Here is a 24000-nt window from a genome sequence, read left to right on the forward strand (position 1 = left end):
TAAGTAAACTTATGTTTGACGTGCACAACCAGAGGGCTCCCATTAATATTTTGAAACTATTTACTAAAACATCTCATATTCATACCTACAATACTCGATCATCTAAATCGCAGCTCTTTAGTACAAAGTACTCTAGACTTAACTTACAAAACAAAAAAAGGCTTTCTCGCGTGTTGGTGTCAAAATTTGGAATAAGATACCGAAAGAACTCAAAACGTTATCAAAACATTCCTTTAATAAACAAATTAAAACGTCTTTATTTCAGATACTAGATAATGAAGATTCTTATCTTGATGTTGAAAAGATCTCCTCTAAACTTAAGGACTGCATAAGTAAAACAAATTGATCTGATTGCTTTCAGTACTAATGTATTTGCTTCTATACTTTATTGAACAACTATTGATGTATTTGCCAGCTATGCTTCTTTTTATAATTTAACAAAATCTAATTATTTAGTTTTTAATTTTCTTTATATATTGTAAATAATGTTTGTTGATGATTGACCCGCCTCGAATAGCAAATTTGCTATCTGCGGGTCAACATAATCTAAATTATTTTGTAAGAAAAAGAAAATAAAGTGTGTAAAGTGTGTAAATCAAAACCTTTTCTGCAGAAATATCTAAATAGATGTGATCTGCACGTCATGAAAGCTTTGAGGGAATTTAATTTTTCTAAATGAGAGCATTTTACTGTTTGAATCAGTGACTTGTTCCAAAAAGAGCCACTAAATTTGCAAAGTAAGCAAGCTACGAAATACGATAACTTGAGTTATTTAACAGAATGATGGAACGGAGAAACGACGGTGGATCGGTAGAATGGCGGAAGAACGGCAGAAGAATGGCCGAATATCTTAAAGCGCGGCATGAGGTGTATATTCAAAAACCCCGTATGCCTTTTTGTATGAAACGAAAATCTCAAAAATAGCATTGCGATGAAATAAGAAATCATTTATGATTAACAGGCGAAATAAGCACAGGTAATCACTGTTAGAGCCCATAGGATAGGGGGAACCATGACGCTTTCGAGCTAGCCCCTTTGAACTATTACCAAATTACCATCGTTGTAATTATCATCATTGTTAATATTGTCATTTGTTACCATTTAATTATTGGTTGAATGTCAATAAGTTTATTAGCCTCTGGCTATTAAGTGCTACCCTCTTTAAATAAAGGCTTTCATTCATTCTTAAGACACTATATTCGTGAATCATCTTTCTACTGTAGGTACTCATAAATATGTGTGGGGTATGGCAGGTTTTCTGCTTTGTATCTGAGGCAAATATTCTGTAACACTACCTTCTGGCATCATTATACAACCTTTAGTCCTTTCCGATGCTATCAACGTTGTGCAATATCAGTAGCCGCGTGCACGTACAGTCTTTCACTGCCTATTTTTTATGCAACTACCTTTTCTTTCGCTGATTCAATTCATTCAAGACTCACCGCACAACGTGCCCCAAGGGGACCTAGTACAGGGTAGGCCAATCTTAGTATTCTTTTGAATGCAGTATTTGAAAAGTCGCGTATTACTGTGAAATCAAAATTGATTGATATCGACTGGAGCCTTTTTTTATAATCATTGATTTACTATTAATTATTATTTAACAAATAGAGTAACCTTGACTGCATCTGTTCTGTAGTAAAGCACGTAGGAAGCATCTAGACAAAGTAAAAATGGGCAGATGGCGTGATAGCATTAGCTCAACTCCATGCTCTATACTCTGATAGAGCACGCCCTTTCAACCAATGACAGCGCGCGTTCAATCCGAACTTTTATTAATATTTTTATTAAACTGCCAAAATCAACTTCGAATTAATCCAGAAACAGCTTGCAATACATGCACTTAGCTTTAGGAGACTTCAACGTTAAATTCGTTCTTTCAGGAGGCTCAGAATTATGCAGATGGAATCGATATCATTAAGATCTTTATGGAAGTGTCCGCAGTGACTGGTGAAAGAGTGGAAGATCTGTTCTTTAAAGTAGGTAAGTGGAACTGACTACTCATTGAACTGTCTATCAAAGTGAGGGTAAAGTCTGCACATGAGCCAAGTGGCATTTGAGGCTCTGGGGCTGATCATGATTACTTGAGCATGAAGCGTTTTCGTGAATTGCCACCCCCACCGTGATGAAATATTGCAGTTTTTTAACACTCGAAGAAAAATCTCGTATCTCCGCGCTTATTCCCCCAGCATTTCCAGGTTTCCCGACAGTTCACCGGCACCCATTTATACTCTTAGTTGAGCGCCTACCAAGAAGAACAAAGCAAGACCCAGCGGGGTCTCGAACCTAGACCTCTTTACTCGTGGCCTGGTGAGCTGGCCATTTGACCACCGCATAGCCCAGTCAGCAGCCTTGACACGTATTACATTCTAAGTGTCACTGCTCTGTATATATAGATTTTTAGCTTCTCAAGCTTTGCTGGTATCATTCAGAGCTTTTGTGAATCATAAAGGGCTTCTAACGCTTTTCAGAATCTGTTGTCCTTCATACCACTTTGTGCAGGTTTTAGGGGAGTTTTGTTGCCAAGTGGCACTTTCTCCTTCTGGTCATTGATACATTCTTGATAAAATGATTTTCTTCTGTGAGGTTAACTTAAACAGTGGTATTTTAAACATGGATATCGAGAGCTAAAGATATAACTTTCATTAACAAATAGAGAAGCCTTGACTGTGCTTTGTTCTATTTTTAATAACATACATGAAAAAATTACTCAGTTCTAATTGGTTAAGATAAATGCAGTTTTTAGGTAATTCAGTGCAGAAGAAAGTTAATTCAGTGCTGAAGAGGGTTATCTCAGTGCAAAGAAAATAACAAACCAGACATTCTGATTGGTCAGAATGATTGGTCAATGTCAATGTCAAGGTCAATGTCAAGGTCAATGTCAATGTCAAGGTCAATGTCACTTGAAGGGTTTGAATAAATTACTTTTGCACGTGATGCGCGCGCTTTTCTTCTGCATATATATGAGAAGCTTCCTCGTATTTTTTCAAGTATATTATTAATACATAATCACATGATTTTCTCGTGCAATTTTGAATAGATAAGCGCTTGTAATTTTTTTCAAATTTTGTTTGTCTTTGAAAAAATATACTCGTGCTTATTTATTCCAAATTACACTCGAAATCACGTGATTACCTATACAAAACACACGGTAAGCGGCTCATAAAAAAATTCTAATAAATTTTCCACGCATTACTTCCTTTTCAAAAAAAACCTTATTTCCAGAGCGGACAACAGTGTAGTCAGCATGCTCTATATAATACTCCTATAGAGCAGGCTTCAATAAGCCGATCAGAATCTTTGTTAGAGTGGTTCAAGTAATCTGATTGGTTGAATATCACTGAAGCCGTCAAAAATGTCAAACCATCAAAGTCCACAAACCATCAAAGTTCACGATCTGCAATAGTTCACTTTTTCTTGAAGTTTTTAGATACAGAATCTGAACGTGAAATGTTTAGTGAAATCCGGCCGAATTATGCCTCATAAAATCACATGACAACTGGGAAACAAACTGCTCAAGGCGAGTGTTTTATGAATGAAGGGCAGCTGAGTTTACAGGAAAAAGAAGACTCCCGGGAATGACAGCGCCGTAAAACTAGGTTGCTGTAACTCATATGGCCTTCCACTCAACGCATTGGAAAGGATATCTGAGCAAGCTATTAGTTTAGTTCAATCAAAGTGCGGCCGATGTAATTTCTGAGGCTTGCTTTCTGCAATGACAGGAGATTGCTATGACAAGCTAGCCACGATGGACCTCAGCATGATCGCAGACGCTCTGACATCGTTATGATTTCTTTGAATTTTAACAGTTATGCCAGTTTGGATATAATTTTTAGTTAGTTTTATCCTACTCGTTTGATTTGGTTTGTTTATAAACACGAAACTACATATACTATAAGAGTGTTAGCTCTGTTTGATTCCGAACGTAAGTTGACAGTCTAACTGGGCGTAAAAACCTTCAAAACCCGGACTGTCCATTTCGTTTTCTGTTTGAGGATTTTCGTCTCTTCACACATTATATCAATGGAAACTACGGCACTTGGCCAACACCGAAAAAATTTGACTAACATAACGACGATGTGAGTAAAGTAAAGTGAGTAGCCGTGCTCCATTTATGGGTAACAAAAGATGATGTGTGAAGGTGTAGTCTGATCGTCCGGGTGAGTGTAGTCCTGAGAAGGACTGTTGTCGGTGGTAGTGACTGACGTTTCGACAACCTGTGCGGAAGTCGTCATCAGAGTCAAGTGAATGATTGTTGTCAGTAGAATGTTCTTATTCCAGTTCATTCTAGAACATTCTACTGACAACAATCATTCACTTGACTCTGATGACGACTTCCGCACAGGTTGTCGAAACGTCAGTCACTACCACCGACAACAGTCCTTCTCAGGACTACACTCACCCGGACAATCAGACTACACCTTCACATGTTACCCCCGGGTTCAAGCCATTTACTGCAAAAGATGATGTGCTATCGTCAACATATTTAACAATTATTCGCTGAAGGCGAGGTGAATATTGGTGAATGTTCCCCGAGACGAAGTCGAGGGGAACATTCACCAATATTCACGAGCCTGAGGCGAATAATTGTTTTAGTATAATTACTTAGGTGATTATAGAAATGAGCAAAGGAATGTTAAATTTTATTTGTCATTGTCACGCGTTAGTGAACAACTGAGCGAGAGCCGCTCGCCCGGAGAACAGACTATTTCTCTTGTAATAAGTCCTGTCTTTCCTCCTGACTGAGACGTAACATTTTGACAAACATTCATTCATATAAGAATAAATATCACCAATGCTTTTCAGAAAATCAGGAAGATAATTTTTACAAATTGTGTAAAACTTCGACTAAGGGTACGCTATCTAAAATCGACACAGCCGGGAGAGTAGTTGCAACCACTTGCCTTAGTATAAAGAGATTGCTTTGTAAGATACCACTACTCCACCATCGTAAGGAGCCAAGAATGTTAATAGCTGGGGGCTTACGCGATGAAATTTGATTTAAAGCGATGCGAAATCCCTTCAGAAAGTCTGTCGACACTGTTCCTATAGATTTGACCATTATCTTACACATATTTCCAACTCTGATGTATGAATATGAGAATGCTTTCAATGGATAGAAAGGCTTTTACAGAAAATTCGTTTGGCTTTTACGGTCGCAATCAGTCGCACAAGATTTTCGTATTGGTAACTGAGAAGAGATTCACTGAAGGAGTTACTGGGAGCATATGTTGGTTACGATTCTCAACTTAAAGTTACCTTTTGGCTAGTTCCTTTCAATATTCACTCAAAAAATGAAGTCTGTCAGGCTTTCCATGCTTGACCATAAGGTCATCACACCCTTAATTATGGGGATCCTATTATTGGGCTGATAAAGCCATGCCATCATTGTCAACAAACTCTCTTACTCCGAACTGATCACTTTCTCTTATTGACAATATTTGGACCAGAGTCTGCCGCATCAGTCCTAGCAGAAGCTAGAGTACACAGCTGGTTATTCCTTACGTCCTTCCGTCCTTCTTTCCTCAGGCTTGCAGAGGTCTGATTCTGTTCGTAGTATCAAACTGAGGTTGTTCCTCAAGACTCAACCGAATCTGTTTCTTTGTCTAAGCGGTGTTTGTTTTTCTTAGTTTAATACATGTAGGTTTTATATTTCTTATCAATTTACGCCTAATCTTTTCGCGTTTACACGTATCATTTGTACGCCTTTATTTTCGTACTTTATGCAAATTAAGGTGCCCTAGGTATATTATATTTGACACTCCTTTTGGAAGTGCATTTTGTGTTTTTTGGGTAGATGTAAACCTATCTCCCATCGAGTGCTTCATGTCTCGTATATTCCCTCAGCATTGGTAAGTTTTGGCCTCGTGGTAACATGGTTTGTATATTTATATAAAAGTCGTTTTTATGTTCCTGGTAATTCACTTCGTCTTCTTCACGCAACAATGATGAGTCGTGTTTGATTGAAGTGGGCCCTTGCCTCTTCCCTAGGCAAAATTTTGTTATGTAGAGAGGCAAAGGTGATAGCGAAGAAAACTTTGGATCTGAGTAAGAGAAATTTGGACAGCATTCCAACGAATTTCACCGAGAGTGTGAATTTTTTGCTGGATCATGACCATCAGCACCTCCTCGAAGTCTTCCCTGGAAATATTCAAGAACTTAACTTGAGCCACAACAATTTTGCAGAAGTACCTAGTGTTGTTCTAGAATTGACAAACCTGACGTGCTTACTTGTAAATGACAACAGGCTGTCCTCTCTGCCTGAAAGTATGAAATTCCTGGAAAAACTTCTAGTACTGGATTTGAGAAATAATCAACTGAAGGATCTTAGTGTAGTAAGAGAACTGCCTAAACTTAAAAAACTATTTGTACACGGAAATCCGCTGACACTAGGGGAAATTGGATGTCTCGTCAAGCACCAGGATAGGACTAGAAGAAGGATTTCCATGGACATCGCAGGTGGGTGCAGTGATGTTTAAGTAACAAATGGTAAACACCACAGCGTACATTATTGAGTGATGGATGCACGCGGGAGGTTGCTAAGCACGAAAGAAGCGTTGGAGTCGCGCGAGGCGAAGCGTAGCTTCTTGAGTGGTAGCAGAGACGAGAAAATCGGGGTTTCGTTCAACCCAGGAGATATAAAAGGTTTGACAGTGGATTTCATTAGACCAATACCTCCTGAGTATGGCTCGCTTCGTCGAAAAGTCGAAAAGTGGCATACGATCCGACAAAAGAGGGATTTTGCTTCGTTACCCCCTCGTCCGCGTGAAAACGAGGTTGTTAAATGCATGACATTTGTTTACTCCTTTTTTTACACTTTTATCAACATTTGCGGTCCAAATACGCTGTTAGTTCAAAATACTTGCTTCATTGGCCTCGTTTTAATAAAAAAGCGACATTATGTGACCAATCACCTGACAAGAAAAATCCTTAAGAAACCCTTGAAAATCTAAAAAGTCTATGTCTTCTCTTTAGAAAATATGAAATTTGATTCTCAGCCACTCTCATCACAAATCTTTGGTCATCTGGCTGTCTAAAACGTTAAATTCACCATTTACAGATATCCTGTTCTTTTTCTAATGATCGAAGATCAATGCTTGGTCGATTAAATGACAAAACATGTAAACGAGGCTTATCCTCCAAGTCGTTTACTGCTTCTAGTTAAAGATGAAAGGTTAAAGTTTCAGACTGTCACTACAGTGAATCCTTGAAGAACTAGCATTAATTGTCTTCGTAAAAACGGTTTAAACGTATTATTAATATAAAGCAGTCTCGACAAAGATGCCCTCTATGTTTACAACCGGCGGTTACAGCCGGTTGAAGTTTTGCAAAACTACTACTAAAAAGCGACTGCACTAGAACGTTGATCGATTTTTTTACCCAACTAGAAAAGTAATGCATCTCAAATGGTGCACACCATACTTTTTAAAATAGTGCTTTAGGGTTTTCAAGTGCAATTAACTATTTATGTCATCAAGGAGTGCCTAGCTCAGTATTGCTAGTCGTTTTCACCATCTCCAGAGTCACTATAAAAATACAGCAATGTACGATGAGGGTTCTGGCAGGTTTCTTCTTCTGCCTTGCACAAACAGAACTCTGTACATGAAAGGCCAAAACCAGAACAGGAACAACTTGCATGACACAGATCTTCTGCATTGGCATTTCGTTAGTTCAAGCAGACCTCTTGGTCCAGGGGTCCTGGTCATCAGGACCGGCTTCAACATTTCACCTCCCATTTGCAAACCGTTGCTTTCTAGTTGTGGTAGTTGTTGCGTCGCTGTCGAAGTATTCCTCCATACTAAGTATGCCTGCTAATTAGCTCGCTTCATGTCTCGGGTTAAAGCGTCCGAGGTAGAGGATAATAGTTAACTTCGCTGTTTCTCTTGGTGAAACATTACATACCTACACAAAGATAGCCAGGATTTAGATTTTTAAGAATGCATGTAATTATATTTATACTGCTTCACGCTTTGTGAATCATATGTTAATATTATACACCGGTTTCGATGAGAAATTTAAAGCAAAATCTTGCAACAATCCTGAACAGGCCTTCTGAATAAACTGTTGAGCACACGATAGACAGATTTTTGAAGATCTTCAGAGATTTTGGTACACTTCTGATACAAACTGCAAGTAAATAAAAGTAGCTGGATAAAAGAAATTCACATAGTATTAGACTTTTCATATGTAGTGTTACTGATCATGAGTATTTTTACTCATTGTGTACATTTTGACTGCCCCAGTGATAAACACATAAAAAATTGTAGTTAGCAAAACATATTTTAACTATTGTTATTGTCAAAAGTTTCAGTTCTTCCATAGTCTAGAAAATGAAGCAAATACTTTGAACTAACCGGGCATTTGGACCGCAAATGTTGATAAGGGTGTAAGACAGGAGTAAACAAATGCCATGCACTTAGCAACCTCGTTTTCACTTTGACGAAGGGGTAACGTAGCAAAACCTCCCCTTTTCTCATTTTGTACACCACTTTTAGACGTTACGGCGTAGCGAGCCTTACTCTGGAGGTATTGTTCTAATAGAATCCACTGTCAAACGTTTTCTTGCTAGCTGGTTGAACAAAACCCCGATTTTCCGGTCTCTGCTCCCGGACAAACCTCCCGCGAGCATCCATAACTCAACAGTGTGCGCTTTCGTATTTATCAGTTCTTTTATAATATAACATTGATATATTGTAGCAAAAGAGTTCCCTTATATCTCACAGTCAAGTCTTACGTGACCTGAAAAAACAAGCTCACAGAAACTAGTCTTCTCACCTGATATGTCAGCAGCGTACACCCATGGGCAATTGGTGAACACTGAATTGACCAATCAGAGCGCGCACTTTTTTCTGGTTATGTTATGGCGGAGCTCGCTGCGGACAGCGTAGCCCCATACTACAGTTGCTACTGTAAGCATACGCGGTCAACTGCTGGTGGGCTCGAATCTAACCATTACGTAAGTAATATGGAAGCGGGGAAGTAATGCGCAAGCGCGATAGAGTGCTAAACTTACAAAATCCTATGCCTGTACGCTAAGAAACTCAAGTGCAAAGTAATCAAGTGCGCATACTCGAATGGTAGCGTACTGCAGGCACGTAGTTAAGTATTGCGCAAGGGCTCCACGTGGGCTTGTAGCGGTGAAGCCGGGCAAGCGAAGGATTTTTAGCGGGAGTACTAGTGATAACCGATCGGTTATAGTTGGGAAATTCAATATTGTTGATCCATAGCTGCAGAACGTTGCAATTCTAATCAACCTACTTGCGAGTAAGCAAGACTCGTAGCTAAAGCTATGTCAACCGGAAGAAATCATTTTAATTCAAGTTTGTAGTGAAATGATTTGAGTGGAAATAGGAAAGAAAGAGAGAGGAGAGGTAAGTTGCGGGCGAATCGGGAAAACGAAACGCGAAAGAGAAATTAAATAACAAAATGGTTAAGAACAAGGCGAGAGGAACGCGAAAGAGGATATAGAAAAGATCATGTAAAGGGTGAATATCTCAGGAAGAACAACGTGAAAAGGGAAGACAAAGAGTTTCAGAAAACTGACTGAAAATAAGTCGACAATAAGGAGAAAGCGAACTACAATGGAACCGAGAAATGAGTGGAGGTAACTTGAGTCTAATCTGAGTTTTCTCCCACCCTGAAGGCACAGAATAATTCAAAAACGTTTTATCGATCATCGTTTGATGCTGGCTTCACTTTAATGCATTGCTGTTTGATAATTGAAGGCAAAAATTAATTGGCGTTTGGATAATATTATTTCGCATTCGTTGTTTGAAAACCTTTATGCCAGCTCATCAATCGCTCGGCAACATTTCAGACTGTTTGTATTCTCCAAATTATTTCGTTTGGAATGTTTAATTCGGTCGAGGTGTTTGGGTAAAAGAAATTAACTTACAGATTGTGTTCTCTTGAAATCTGGACAAGCGTTAATTCCTTTGAAAAAGTTTTCAAATAATAGCGAGTGGCGTAAGCAAGCTTCCATCATTTGCTCTTCCGCCAACACTTCTTATTCATTTAAAGAAATGAATCACACTTAGGTCGTAGATGCGTGTTGTTCCCTTAAGAAACGAGGCAATGGTCTTTCCGAGAAGTGAATCAAAATGGGGGCCATGAGTCAGCGATGTTCATGTTTACAAGAAGTCTTAATCGGTAATTTGATTTTGACGATATTGTCATGTGAAAACCCATCAAGGTATACATCATAAAAAATTCTCGCTGAAGTGGCTAATGATCATAAATTTGGAGAGATTTGGTTTTGAGATTGATTTGTGATAATTAGAATGACAATGGCAGAGAAAACACTGATGTTTTGCCTATTCAACAGCAAGTTAATTAGATTTTGGATTCTACATTCAAACTTTGTGAGATAATCAGAGTAAATCTATTCATATCTTTTGTTTCAATATGGCTTGTTTGCATAGAAAGGTAATCTTAATTCAAGCCTCGCAGATGTTTTTCTTGTAAAATAGAATGTTTCAATAACTTTATTCCTTTCTCTTCAGCATCAATTACTGTTTCTGGAACACAATTAAAGGAAGCAGGTTATGAAAACTTTTGATGCAGTTAATTACTAGAATATATAGGTAAAATTGTATGTTTTCTGATGAAACAGGATGGTTCAGCTCAAGATAGCCCAAAAGGAGTAAACTTGACAATAACAAAGGTGACTAATTGGGAAACGCGCACTTTGTAATTATATTTTGGCTCGAGAATTCTGACAATTGCAGTTTGCTGAGATAATTAGAATGACAGTCCCTGTACAGGAATGTACCTTCCATAAGACCTGCACAGTCATGAATGATGAGATAACGAAAAAAAAATTTTTGTTTTGCAGAACTACTGTAAGTAAAGTGGCACCTAGCTAGTGACAAAAATTGATCATTTCGTGTAAGCATGAATGTATCGGAGAAGTTATGGCAGAAATTGGCTTTTTTTTTTGCAAGGATAGGGTTTGATAATTGTCAAAGTTTTCCTTCTGTGTTCAGACTTCAACTTTGTATTAGTTGTAACGTCTCACCAAATTTATTCCTCGTACCGTAAGCTCTCAAAAGTTGTAGTAGGGAAGTCTGTAACCTTAATTCCTTTGTTTTACAGTTGTGCGACTGCATGCATAAAGTTTTACTATAAATAGCGACATTGAAGCTACCGACGTTGTAACATGTAATGTTACTTGGATGGCATTATATACTCAGGCTCAAGCTCTCAATAATGGATGGTGTTCTTACACATGCTAATACCCGGCTAAACATTGATGTACTATTTAAAAAACGAGCAGCAGTGTTTTATCGGGTTTAAAAACACGAGGCGTAGCCGAGTGTTTTTGAACCCGATAAAACACGTGCTGCGAGTTTTTTAAATAGCCTTAAAGACCCTTGCCTCTCTAGGGATTTTTCCAAACGTTATATGAATGCATTAAATAGCTTAAGAAACCCATGCCTCTCTAGGGATCTTTCTAAACGGGATTTGAATGCATTCAAAGTTAATTACATACAGAGCGGAAAAGTGCTCCTTGTTCGGCTGCTGTTAAAGTTCAGAAAGCTCTTCCTTGAAATGCCGCCCAAACACGTGTTTCGAGAACCAAAAAATGCGAAGGAAGAGAAAGATTACTTAGATAGTTGTGTTCCAAGGGCTACTCGGTATGCCCCAAAGTGGGCTTACAAAAGTTTTGGCGAGTGGCAAAGTTCAAGAAGAAATAAAGACGCCAACTTGGAGGATATAGGATTTAGAGTTGAAGTTGAGATTATTCAAAACTGCACAATTAATTTTGTGAACAATGGGAAATTGTAAAAGAACGAATCTCTGTTCTAACAAGAATTTATCAGGAAAATAAACTTTGTTGTTTACTGCGGTTAATGTTTTTGTATGCTGCCTTATGGGGAATAATTTGGTATTATAATTAACGTGATCTTTAAAGATCACAGTAATCATATTTTCATTAATAATTCAGTGATGATTTCGTTGTTTATGAATTGTACCCCGATTTCCACCGAGACCGAAATTAAAACCCTCTCAGGGCTTTTCAGAATGATCATTCTATACCGGCTATAAAGGTTCATACGCGTGATCGATTTGCCTCGTGTGATAGGCTAATCGGCTCATGAATTATTAATGAGTGTTTGAAATACATACAAAAAATTGTGTGATGTTTTAAGGATGGAAATCTGGAAAAGTAAGGATCCTCCCACAATGAGAACTGAAATTAATGGCATCCCCCTCTTTTAATTCATGTTTTTACTGCCCCCTCCTCTTTAATGTTTAGGGGGATATAGATGAAGAGTACCTACCTATCTACCTACCTACTTATCTACTTAGATGCCCTAAATTAATGATAGATAGCTATCTATCTATTATTGGAGGAAATTTGTAAAGCGCTCCACTCGGAATAAGAGGAGAAGAGATGGCTCACCTATCATAGAGATCCCTTTTAGTAAAAGTAACGATATCTTGGTCTTGTGTGCCCCAAATGGCGTTAAAAAGGTTTAAGAGCACACTTTCATTGTTTAATTTGGACACGATCAACTGTATTCCTCAATTAATTATGTCCTGAATACTCTAGGTCGGAATTTATACAGGAAATCTTATCTTAACGTTTCCTTTTCTCTTGCTTGAAGCCGTATCTCCCTTCCAAATTTTGGCGCGAGGACATTCTGCAAAACGTGTCTATGAAATGGCCCTTAGAGATGGATTTGTGAATGTTTACCATGGTCGCATAGTATTGGTTGGCCAGGATCGTGCTGGCAAAACAAGTTTGAAGAAAACTCTTCTAGGGCAGCCATTTCGCTTCAAGGAACAGAGCACAGACGCAATCGAAATTGAGCCATCAAAGTTCGAAATTGAAGTTGAGCAAATTAGGAATTGGACTCCAACCCGTGCGAGGAAGTCAAGTTTATCTGAATGTAATGAATATACAACATCTGTGGCAAAACGGATAGCGACAGAACTGTATCACATGACTGTTTCCGAGGAGAAGGAAGACTCCAGAATGAAATCAGAAGAGGCGAAACCTACGGATAGACAAAAAGTGGAATCAGTAGAAGAATTGGACACTAAACAAGCTGTTATCAAGCAGGTTCGTTTACTATGTTTTACTGTAAAACTTTATTTTTATGAAAAGCTTTGAATAGTGCAAAAACTATACACATATCAGACGCTAATTTCCGTGTTTTGACATAACGAGATAGATATCGTAACTGACTTTGTGAATAGGGATGCATCAACCATGCAAATTTTAATTCAATTTGATATTCATACGACTACAGCACTACTTCTTTTCAATTAAATTTACTAGGTTTCCGAGAACAAGGAATCTACTGCGTTTGCTGATGAAAACTCTTTATCAAGTGAAATTAATCAAGAAGAGAAAGCGAAGAGTTCTGATGGCCGTATTAATTCAAGCACAAAGTCTGAAATAACTATTAATGCCACTGCGCTTCCTAGAGTCGTCACAAAACATGCTGGTCAACTCTTAGAGAACATGGTCCTTAAAGGTGTGGATGCAGGATGTGCAAAGACCAAGACAGGATCCACGATGTCCGTAGATGTGTGGGATTTTGCGGGTCAACATCTCTACTATGCTGCTCTCCCGGTATTTCTTTCGTCAAGAGCAGTGTACATTCTGGTGCACAACCTCAGTAAGCCCCTGTATGAACAAGCTCAGCCCTGTGTCAAACAAGGAAATCATGAGGTAACCTTGGAGAACCCGAACAATGAGACAAATCTGGAGAACTTGCTCTCTTGGCTCGCGACAATTTATAACATGAGACCGACTGGAGAAGAAAAACTGGAAACCTCTAACTTGCCCTATCTCCGTCCTCCAGTGTTCATCGTCGGAACCCATGCTGACATGCCATATGAGGATACTAAGGATGTAACATCCAAGATACAACGTGAGATATCCAGTAAGGAGTGTGGAAAACATGTGATCCGGCCATTCTTCTTCATTGATAACACTCAAGGACACCAGTCAATTGGAAAGAAAATCCGGAATTTCCTAACAGTTCAGAAAAATCCACAAGCAGGTAATCTTGTGAGCAAGTTATGAATCTGGAATATCTACATAACAGTTTCAACCTTTTGTGTTTTCGGGATAGGGTTTACTTTGATTTCTACCAAGGAAAGGCAAACTCGTCATTCGATTAATGATTCATCTACTGGAGATCTTAGTCACGGAATCCATCTGTTCCCAGAGGGATATTTATCTAGTTGAAACTTATATAGCGCTTATGCAAGGGTTGGAATTTTTTAGTATGAATTTCTACTGTTGTGTGTTACTCATTTTATGTTATATATACCTGGATCGCATACAGTAATGCCATAGTGATTTTTCTGTTTTACAAAGGGCCTTCAACCAGTGAAATTAATAGTACATTGCAAAAGAAAGAGTGACTTGAAGCTATTCAGCGGAAAGAGACCTTTACGGACACGAAACCGTTGATCAGGGTGGTAGTTCCCACCAAACTCCTATCGACTGTCCAAGGAGAAGTCTCGGTTCCATTCTGCGACACTTATTGTTTGATTTGATTTATAATTGAAAGGTCAAGAAGGAGACAATGATGGCGCTAGTGGCGATGAAACTCATGCTCTTCGAGCGAAAATCCTGCAAGTTCTTCAACACGAGCCTTATATGGGAGAGAAGATACCAGTGAGGTAACGTGTTATTTATAACGTTATAAGCACAAGATATCTTCAGCTCATTTTTGGTACAGCAACTGTACTAAAACGTTTGATTTGGGTGACATTCAAAGCGAAGAATTTTTTATTTGTGCTTTGCTACATGTGGCGAAAGAGTAGAAGGAAAAGGGTAGGAATTACTTTGACATTTTGTTTTGGGCGTGAAACCCTTGTGTAATTGCAATTTTCTGAAAAGGAGATAGGAAATATTTATTATCATCTTCACCATTTAGAGACCATGTTTTCAAACGTTTGTTTGCTGGCTTAAATTTTAACTGAATCTTAGTCTCGCATATTATACTTAAATCTAGATGATCGGTTTTTCTTTTGAGACACAATTTGCAGAGAATACTTGGATAAATTGTAGAAATATAAACTTTTTACTTGTTGAATTCGTCCAAAATAATGTTTCTTTAGATGGAATGAGCGGTACTACTTATTTTCTACTGTTTCTTTTTTTTTTTTTTTTTTAAAGAATACTTGTTACTTGTTAAAACATGATGAAATTTCTTTTGAGGGTAATTTATCCATAAAGGATATTTAACTGGATATAAAGCTTAACTTTAAAGTACTGTTTAGATACTTTTGAAACTTTGCCACATGGCATTTGCTATCTGATGTTTCTTTTTTCACTTTCTTTATTTTTTGGGCATAGTACAAAGCATTACTCTACTTACAATACACTACAGGACTCAGTTACAATACGTCACTTACAGTAATTTACTGAGAACACACTACTAACAAAGTAGAGTTTGCAATAAACTTGATTACAGTAGATGACTATCTCTCGATTACTTACACTACCTACACCATACTCTACATTTACATTCTTTTACGGCATATTACACTACTTTCAATATGTTACGGTAAATTACTTACAATATCTTATTAATAGTATATAGCGAAATTGTATGCTTTAGAAAAACAAAATTAGACTTCTTATGTTACTCTGCATTGTTTGGACGACACCCATTCCACAAAAAGATATGCGGCAAAAGCTTATCCCATTTCTGAAAGTGTTAAGCTAATTTATTCCGCTTTGTTGCTATCTTCATCTCTACTTCGTATATTTCCCCGATCTTGGCCTTATAAACTCGTATGGAGGGGTTCTTAGAATTCAATTTACACTTGTATATATAAAATTTAGCTGTCAGTATAAGATGGTTTAGAATAATAAAGTCCTCTTCCACATTGAAAACTCAAAAAAAATATATCCGTTATTGTAAATGTTTGAAAGTTAACTTGACATTCACCAAGCCAAGAACAGAAAATTTTCCGGAAAGCCTTTGTAACATTGTAGTAGAAAAATATATGTTCGTACAATTCAACCTCTTGTTTACAAAAAGTACATAAAGGCGAATCCGACGTTCCCCACCTGAACAATCTTTCGTTTGTAAATACTACATTATTTAATACTTTGTATTGGAATTCTCTTATTTTAGTGATTGTGATGGTAAGAGGCAAGGAGTATATTTTCTTCCAGTCAAATGGAAACTTGGAAATTTTTCCTTGAATTTTTTTTTTTGCGCAGTTGAAGGGATTTGCTTTTTGCTTTTAACGTATTATCAAGCGATTTGGACGTAATTTTTGCTCACATTACCTCAGAATTTTCAAACTTAAAAAAAATTATATCATCTGTAAGAGAGGGGGATGTTGAGCACTTTGTCTAATAATACGCTTCCAGTCCCGCGGAATGGCGTCCACGACGCTCATTAACTTAAAATATAGTATCGGAGATAAATTTGCATGTAACACCTTAACACCCTTTAAGAAGATTCCAGTGTCAGAAATGAGATCGCCAATCGTAACAATTCAAGTGTTTTCAAAAAGTGAGATCTTTTGGACTGGCAGTAATGTTTTTATTTTTCCATGTGACCTGGTGAACTACATCTTCGTACGAAAGTATCGAAGGTTGTCTTAAAAGGGACCACGCGTTCAGGCACTTCTTATAAAAGGCCGGAAGGTAGATAAGTAACTGTCTGGTATCAAAATTCCACTTAAGAATAAATTCTCCCCCTACCTGTGAAAGGTAGTGATTCAGTGTTATTTTCCAATAGCTGTTATTATGTGAAGGTGTAGTCTGATCGTCCGGGTGAGTGTAGTCCTGAGAAGGACTGTTGTCGGTGGTAGTGACTGACGTTTCAACAACCTGTGCGGAAGTCATCATCAGAGTCAAGTGAATGATTGTTGTCAGTAGAATGTTCTTATTCCAGTTCGTGTGAAATGATCGGTTGGTTTTGCCGTGATGTTATTGGCTGTAAGACTCAAGTGACGTAAGTCGGTCGTGATTGGTCTGTTTCGATCTGTCGGTAAAGTTAGGTCGTTCTTTTTCGGTCGTTTGTGATGTTAATGTCGTGAATGAGTCGTTTGTATGGAGCGGGTAGTTGTTGACATCTGTTTAGGGGAGTCTGTTCTAAGTTAGTAAACCAGCTTTCCAGAGTCAGTCGTTGAAAATAGTCAGTGCTGTAGGTTAGGCATTGCGCAGAGCCCCAGTCAATGTTGTGGTTGGTAAGTCGATGGTGTTCAGCAATGTGATTGCTGACATCACCTTTCCTCGTCGCCCGTCTGTGTTCAGTCAGTCTTGTTGTGAGGTTTCTGCCAGTCTCATCGATGTAGGAGGCTTGGCAGTTGGAACAATTGATCTTATAAATCGTTCCCTGTCTGTTCCTCGGTTCGTCTTTGTCTTTAACGTTGGTTAGTAACTGACGTAGTGTGGTGATGGGTTTGTGGGCGACGCGGATATTGAAGGGTAGTAAGATGCGCGAGATGTTTTCAGACATGCCTTTTATGTACGGTATGGTTGCTGTAGTCGTAGGGGTTGCGGTGTCGTTTGTGTCGGTAGTGGTAGTGGGTCGGTAAGTGTTTCGTCGGATGAAGTCGTTGTTGTAGTTGTTCTTCGTAAAAACACGGTAAAGGTATTTGTTCTCGTCGGATAAGCTGTCTGTCGAGTCGCATACTAGTTGTGCGCGTCGTGTTAGAGTTCTGATAGTTGTGGCTTTGTGTGATGTAGGGTTGTAGGATGACTCGTCTAGTAATCTGTCGGTGTGTGTTGTCCGTAATGAGTTGTCGTTGTGGCTTACCAGGCAGTCTAGAAAAGGAAGTTTGCCATTTTCTTCGACTTCTCTGGTAAACTGTATGTCAGCTGTTATTATCTTTATTTGTAAATCTTTTTAATACCACCACCCTCTGTGGGAGGATCATCGACTGAATATCCAACATCTTAAGCCCTCCATCCTCTATATCATTGATAAGAGCGGCGCGTTTAATTTTCTCATTGCCTCTCCAAATAAAACGGTACATCTATGACTGTAATTAACGACGGTTTACTCAAGACTTTAGGAATAATAAACGATTTAACAAGCTGTATCCTTCCTAGAAGCTTAAGCCCTCTCCATTTCCACATATTTATTGTATTTTGATAGACTTTAAAACTGCTTCAAAGTTCGCTTTCATCCTCGATGAGACGTTAGTCAAAAACGATTCCCAGAATTTTAATTGAAGCTCGTACTTTCTGAACGTAATTGCTTTGATCAAGACGATGGCTACCAATTGCAAAAATATCAGTTTAATCTTTATTGACGTGGAGGTTCGAGAATCTAGAAAACGACTCCAGAGTCGCCACTAAACGGTGATATGACGTAGTATCTCTAAGTAGACAAGTCATGTCATCGGCAAAAAGGGTTAGTTTGATTTCTTCTTCCTTAACCAATATACGTTTAATTTCATTGTCTTCACGAATTCGACAAGTAAGCAATTCAAGAGCAAGGATGAATGGTAAAGGGGACAAGGGGTCACCTTGCCTAACCCCGCATCTGACTGGGAATAGATCAGTGGTGAAACCATCGTTTAGAACACAGCTGGACACATTAGTATAAGACGCCTTGATTCACCGTAGAAAGTATCTCCCAAAATTATATTTTTTCAAGATATTAAGTAGGAGAGTATGATTTAAAGAGTCAAATGCTTTCTCGGAATCTACAACCAGAAGGATACCAGAACAATCTGTAAATTTGGAAAATTTATGTACATCTTCAACCGTTTGAACTCCGTCCACAATTGATCTCCCTTCAATAAAGCCATTCTGGTTAGGGTGGATCAAATAAGGTAGAATTTGTTCCAGCCTTTTTGCAATTACTTTGGATGCAATTTTAACATCGACCTCAATTGAAGAGATTGGTCTCCAATTCTTTATAAAACGTCTGTCTTTGTCTTTATTTTCTATCTGATGTATACCTTTTTGTGAGATAACACTGATTATCAACTTCCTCATATTTCTAGATGGTTTAACTTTGAAAAGGTCATTGAAGCTTTGGTAGCTAAGAATGTATACCACACGAATGCTGACCTTCTTCAAACCTATGCCAAGGATGTGTGTTTCATAGAAGACGATGAACAGTTTCACACTATGTTGAATTTCTATCAAGACCTTGGTATGATCGTGAGACACCGCAATACAGTCATTTTGAAGGCGCAGTGGTTAATTAGCCTATTCAAGAAACTTATAACCATTCCACCATTCAAAGAAGCGGTAGGAAAAGTTAATGAACTGTGCACCGAGTATATCAAATATTTTAGGATTTGTTACTTTTCTCCCACTTTCACATAACGAAAAAGGTGATGGTTGTTTCTTAGTTTGTCACATTGTTAACACCCTCTAAAACATGTTGAGTTTTTTCTGTAACTTGGACGTATTCCCTCCCCTCTTCTTTATTTCAACATTGCCTAATGTTAACAATATTGTTTAGGGGGGGAGAGGTGGGAGGGGGGTTAAGGGGGACATTCAAGTACATGTAACTAATTAGAGATGAGTTTCAATATTTTTTGTTATTATGTTAAGTGGAGGTTTGTTGTCCACCCACTATAAGAGACGTGCAAACTACTTTTTTGCCACTCATTGTAGCTTTAGTAATGGGGCAGAAGAAGATCGTTTTATGGGTCCACTGTAAAGTAAAAATAGAGCATTTTTCAAGAAAATGTTTTTGGTAAACTTATTTTGAATAGGGAATTTGTGGTTTTAGGATCCTGTGCATTCCAAGTACTGGCTTGAACTAGAGAAGAGTGGTGTCCTAAAGATGGAGCTTGTTGATCACGTTTTCTCCAGTCTTATTCAACAAGGCGTTGAAAAAGAAGACATCTTGGACATGATGGAGCAGTTTGGTTTAATTGCCAAATACTCACCATCCACGGATGACGCCAAGTACTTTGTCCCATGTCAACTGAGGTCCTCACCCAAAGAGCTTTATAACATAAAGCCATCTTCTACGGATCCCTGTCCTTTGTATCTTCGTTTCCAGGAAGGTTTTGTCCCGCATGGTCTCTTTACCCGCCTCGTCTCAAAATCAGTGTCCTGGTGTTCTGCCAATGGATCGTCACAAGAACCAAAACTCTACCAGAATGGTGCATGGTTCGTTCTTGAGGGAAGTGTTGTACATGATATGATTCTGATTTGCAAAAAGAGTTTCATAAAAATCCTCTTGAGACAAAGAATTAAAGATGAAGCAGTTCCACTGTCTCATTCAGCTTCAGCAGAAGTTGCTAGTAGTGTGCGATTGTTTATAGAGAATGTTTTAGAAAAGATGTCAGAGGAGTTCTCATACCTGAGCAGGCTACAGCATGAATTTTGTGTTGAGTGCCCCTACTGTCAGCAGGGAGGTCCCCATTGCGCAGACCACAACCAAGTTATCAGCACAGAAGATGACTGCTTACACCTGCTTCAATTAATTCAAGGACAGAATTTGATATGCATGGAAAGGATGTCCGAGAAAGTGCTTACAGTTCCTGGGCAAGAGAAATGGTTCTTAAACCAGGTTTGTAACATTTTATAGCAGTATCGCGCATGTACGATATTAACAGCTTTGTTCAGATCCGTAAATAATTCAGCACTAGACATACTTTACGAGGTTCTATATTGCTTAGTTGCATACTTCACTTTCTTTGCGGTGATTCTCGACCTGGATTTTATTTTTGTGATAGCAAACATGGTTTATCCTCTTTTGACAAAATAAGGTTGTTTCAATTAAAACTGTTTTATTTCCCATACTTGCAAAAAAGGAAAAAAACCTTGTTTGTTGTAATTTTCCAAAAGGTTTTGTCTCCGTCAGTGATGAATGCCTTACAAGGTGCACCAGTAGGAGATCACTCCATAAAGTGTGACAAAGCATTGAGAGTAACTCTACTAGCTGGTCAGTGGAATTCATCAATGGGGGGTTTGTCTACCATCAATAGACAGCTTGCCATACTTTTGGCCAAACGCACTGAACTGGAAGTCACTCTCTTGGTCCCACAATTTAATTGCTCTGAAGAAGAGAAGAGAGCTGCCCAAAGTCATAAGATTGTCGTCAAAGAAGCAGAGAGACGTCCAGGCTTCGACTCCCTTGACTGGTTGAGCTTCCCGCCGAAAGACCTTATCATTGACGTGGTCGTGGGTCATGGAGCCAGGTTAGGAAAGCAAGCCCAAATCATTAGGGAGTCCCACTGTTGCCAATGGGTACAAGTAGTGCACACTGCACCTGAAGAGCTTGGAATGTTCAAAAACTATCCGAGAGCCATAGCCAGAGGAGAAGAGAAGACTACGACCGAAGTAGACTTGTGCAAATTGGCAAATCTAGTCGTAGCAATAGGACCCAAGTTGACGGAGGCCTACTCAGCCTATCTTCGCTTCAGCGAGAAGCAGCAAGATATCATTTCGTTCACTCCTGGCACATTCAAGGAGTTTTCCACCCTAAAACAAGCTTCAGTTGACTCTGAAAAGTTTAGAGTGTTGACCTTCGGTCGTGGTAATCCAGAGGACTTCAGTCTGAAAGGGTATGATATCGCCGCCAAAGCAGTAGTTGAACTGAAAGACAACTCCTACCATTTGATTTTTGTGGGTGCACCTGACGGAATTCAAGAGGCAGTTACGGAAAATTTGCTACAGAGTGGTATTTCTAAACGTCAGCTGACAGTGAGAAAATTTTTGAAGAGCAAAGAGAAATTGAAAGAGTGTTTTTGCGAGGCTGATCTCTGTATTATGCCATCCCGGACGGAGGGGTTCGGTTTAACCGGGTTGGAAGCCTTGTCCGCTGGTCTTCCCATTCTTATTAGTGGAAACTCGGGTTTCGGAGACACGCTGCGTACTGTGCCCTCCGGGAAATCTTTTGTGGTTGATTCTGACGACCCAAAAGTGTGGGCTGAGGCAATTCTTAATGTCCGTAAGAAGGAGAGATCACAGCGGCTTCGAGAGATTGAACGGCTGAGGACATCTTATGAGGAGCAGTTTAGCTGGGAGAAACAGTGTAACCCTCTTGTTGAGAAGATGTGGGGCAAAGTTCATCGTAAGGGTATGTTACTGTTTTTTATTAGTTACTTTTTGGAGCGTAGTTTTTGTTTAGTAGTATCCCACTTTTCCATTGTCATTGATATGAATACTAAATAGGTCTCTAAAACACAGTATAACAGAGATTGATTAATGTTTGTGTCTATCACCAAAATTTACCCAAAAGGGAAATATATTGACTAAAGTGAGATAGGAAAGGGAAAGGAAGGGACCCCCTCAAAACGTTTGTATCAATACGAAGTTTCGTTATCTGTTTTAAGAGGAGTGTATTCCAAAACGTTAACGCCATTTTTTTAAAGAAAGTTTAGGATAAAGTTATCCATTACTGTGTTACAGGAAAATTTAGAAATTTTTCTATGTGGTTGTTCAAGCATATTTATTCGTTGTTTTCGACATTTTAGCGTTCCCAATTCATGCGAGTTTCTTTGATTGTGATGTTTTAAAAATATAGAAAAGCCACAGTAGTTTTTGGAAATAGATTTTGCACCGTTACTTTGTCTTCATTGTGCAGCTGCTTATCGGTGCTTTCCTTGTTCAATTCTTGCGAAATTTTTTAGGTAAATAAAAGTGTTAATGGTCTTTCAGGCAAAATTAGTTCTCATGGTAGTTGGCTGCTGAGTTTATACTCGTAACTTCAATTTCCCTTCTTACGATCAAACTTAACACCAACCTTGCTTAGATAAGCAGAAACTTTTCAATGTATTCTTCATTTTATTTTATAAGCTGCTCTATTGTAATTACCATGGGCATATTTTTAATATCAAAGCTACGAATTCTCACCTAAGTTTCCTATTTTTAATGGCATAATTCTCGGCATGTGAATATTTCAATATAAATCCTTTAGCTTCAAAGAGAAGTTGTCCGTCCTTTTGTAATTCTTATTTAAAACATTGTCAATTTAAAGAACAGTAGAACCACGCGCTCGATAATACTTAAGCAAGCTTTGTTGATTACATCGTTAACATCTGGGACTACCAACTTGAATACGCCAGAGGCCAGTTGTTGGCCTGACCTAAAATAAAAGTGTATTGTGGAACCAGAAGGATGTCTCGTCCTTGACGAGCTCACTCGAAGCAGGTCGCCTGTACTAGGGAATCGTGACGAGTTCCCGTTCTCGCTACCGAGTTGCTCTACAAAGACAGTTGCCCCCGTTATTGTTCTGCTGTCGGAGAATGTTCAGTTTTCGCATGCGAAACTTATCGTCACAACTGGTCTGTCTACGGATAGACCTGCCTGAAAATTTTTCTCTAAACTTTTTAATTCACAAGTCTTCCCTTGTAGTAGTAAGAAGGGCCTTGTTGTTGTCTTTGAGGAGTTTGATTAAATTTTTGTTTTCTTGAAATACGTTTTTCTATGCATGATTCGCAGTTGTATATTTATTGAAACGAAGGATACCTATTGACGAGGAAAGATCCCGTTCGTTTGACGGTAACGCCCTACATTAAGACTAGATGAGTGTACTAGAGAGACATGATTTTGGGCGGGTGTGACCTTAGGAATAGAGAACTTGTGACCGAGTCAGATTATAGAAATGTTCCACTCAGTTTGCCGTGCTGACTCATAAAGAGTTCCTTAGTGGAGCAACAAAAACTATTAATGGTAAACCCAAAGTTCTCTCATGTGTGTCATAGGTGCAACCTTTCTTGTGAATTATAGTTCATGATCCAATTAAAAAGCGCCGAAGATTATTTTTTCCTAGGGTTCTCTGAAAAAACAATTCAGAATCTTCAGCAGATGCAACTCAGTGAAAGAGGGGTCAACAGCAGCACTAACTCAACAGATGAGTTGAAGAAGATTGTATCAGAGAAGTCCTTCAGAATTTCTGACAACGAAGGTTCAGGAAACTGCATGTTCCATGCTTTGTCAGAACAACTAGAAACCGTCAAAGGAATCAAAATCCAACATGGCCAATTGAGACAATCTTTAGTTAAGTACCTCAGGGAAAACCCAAAGCTGGTGAGTTTCTGTAAGCCTTATACGTAAAGAGAACTAGGGGTGGATCAGCTGTTTTCTCT

At 38.6% G+C, this 24000-nt stretch overlaps 1 protein-coding gene across 4 annotated transcripts in view; it reads left to right on the plus strand.

Annotated features, from left to right (window-relative positions):
- LOC111338545 (uncharacterized) overlaps positions 1-24000 on the plus strand; it is an 81590-nt gene that overhangs the window by 54203 nt on the left and 3387 nt on the right. For 2 of the 4 annotated variants that reach the window (XM_088749769.1, XM_088749771.1), the window contains exons 5-13: positions 1884-1983; positions 5992-6459; positions 12612-13069; positions 13289-14018; positions 14535-14646; positions 18949-19198; positions 19689-20477; positions 20756-21989; positions 23670-23941. In XM_088749769.1, the coding sequence (XP_088605895.1) occupies positions 1884-1983; positions 5992-6459; positions 12612-13069; positions 13289-14018; positions 14535-14646; positions 18949-19198; positions 19689-20477; positions 20756-21989; positions 23670-23941 (4413 nt within the window). Of the gene's footprint in view, positions 1-1883; positions 1984-5991; positions 6460-12611; positions 13070-13288; positions 14019-14534; positions 14647-18948; positions 19199-19688; positions 20478-20755; positions 21990-23669; positions 23942-24000 lie in introns of those variants that run through there. The other 2 variants (XM_088749770.1, XM_022945043.2) reach the window with 2 other exon arrangements.

This window comes from Stylophora pistillata, chromosome 2, assembly GCF_964205215.1.
Source record: "Stylophora pistillata chromosome 2, jaStyPist1.2, whole genome shotgun sequence".
Lineage (NCBI taxonomy): Eukaryota > Metazoa > Cnidaria > Anthozoa > Scleractinia > Pocilloporidae > Stylophora > Stylophora pistillata.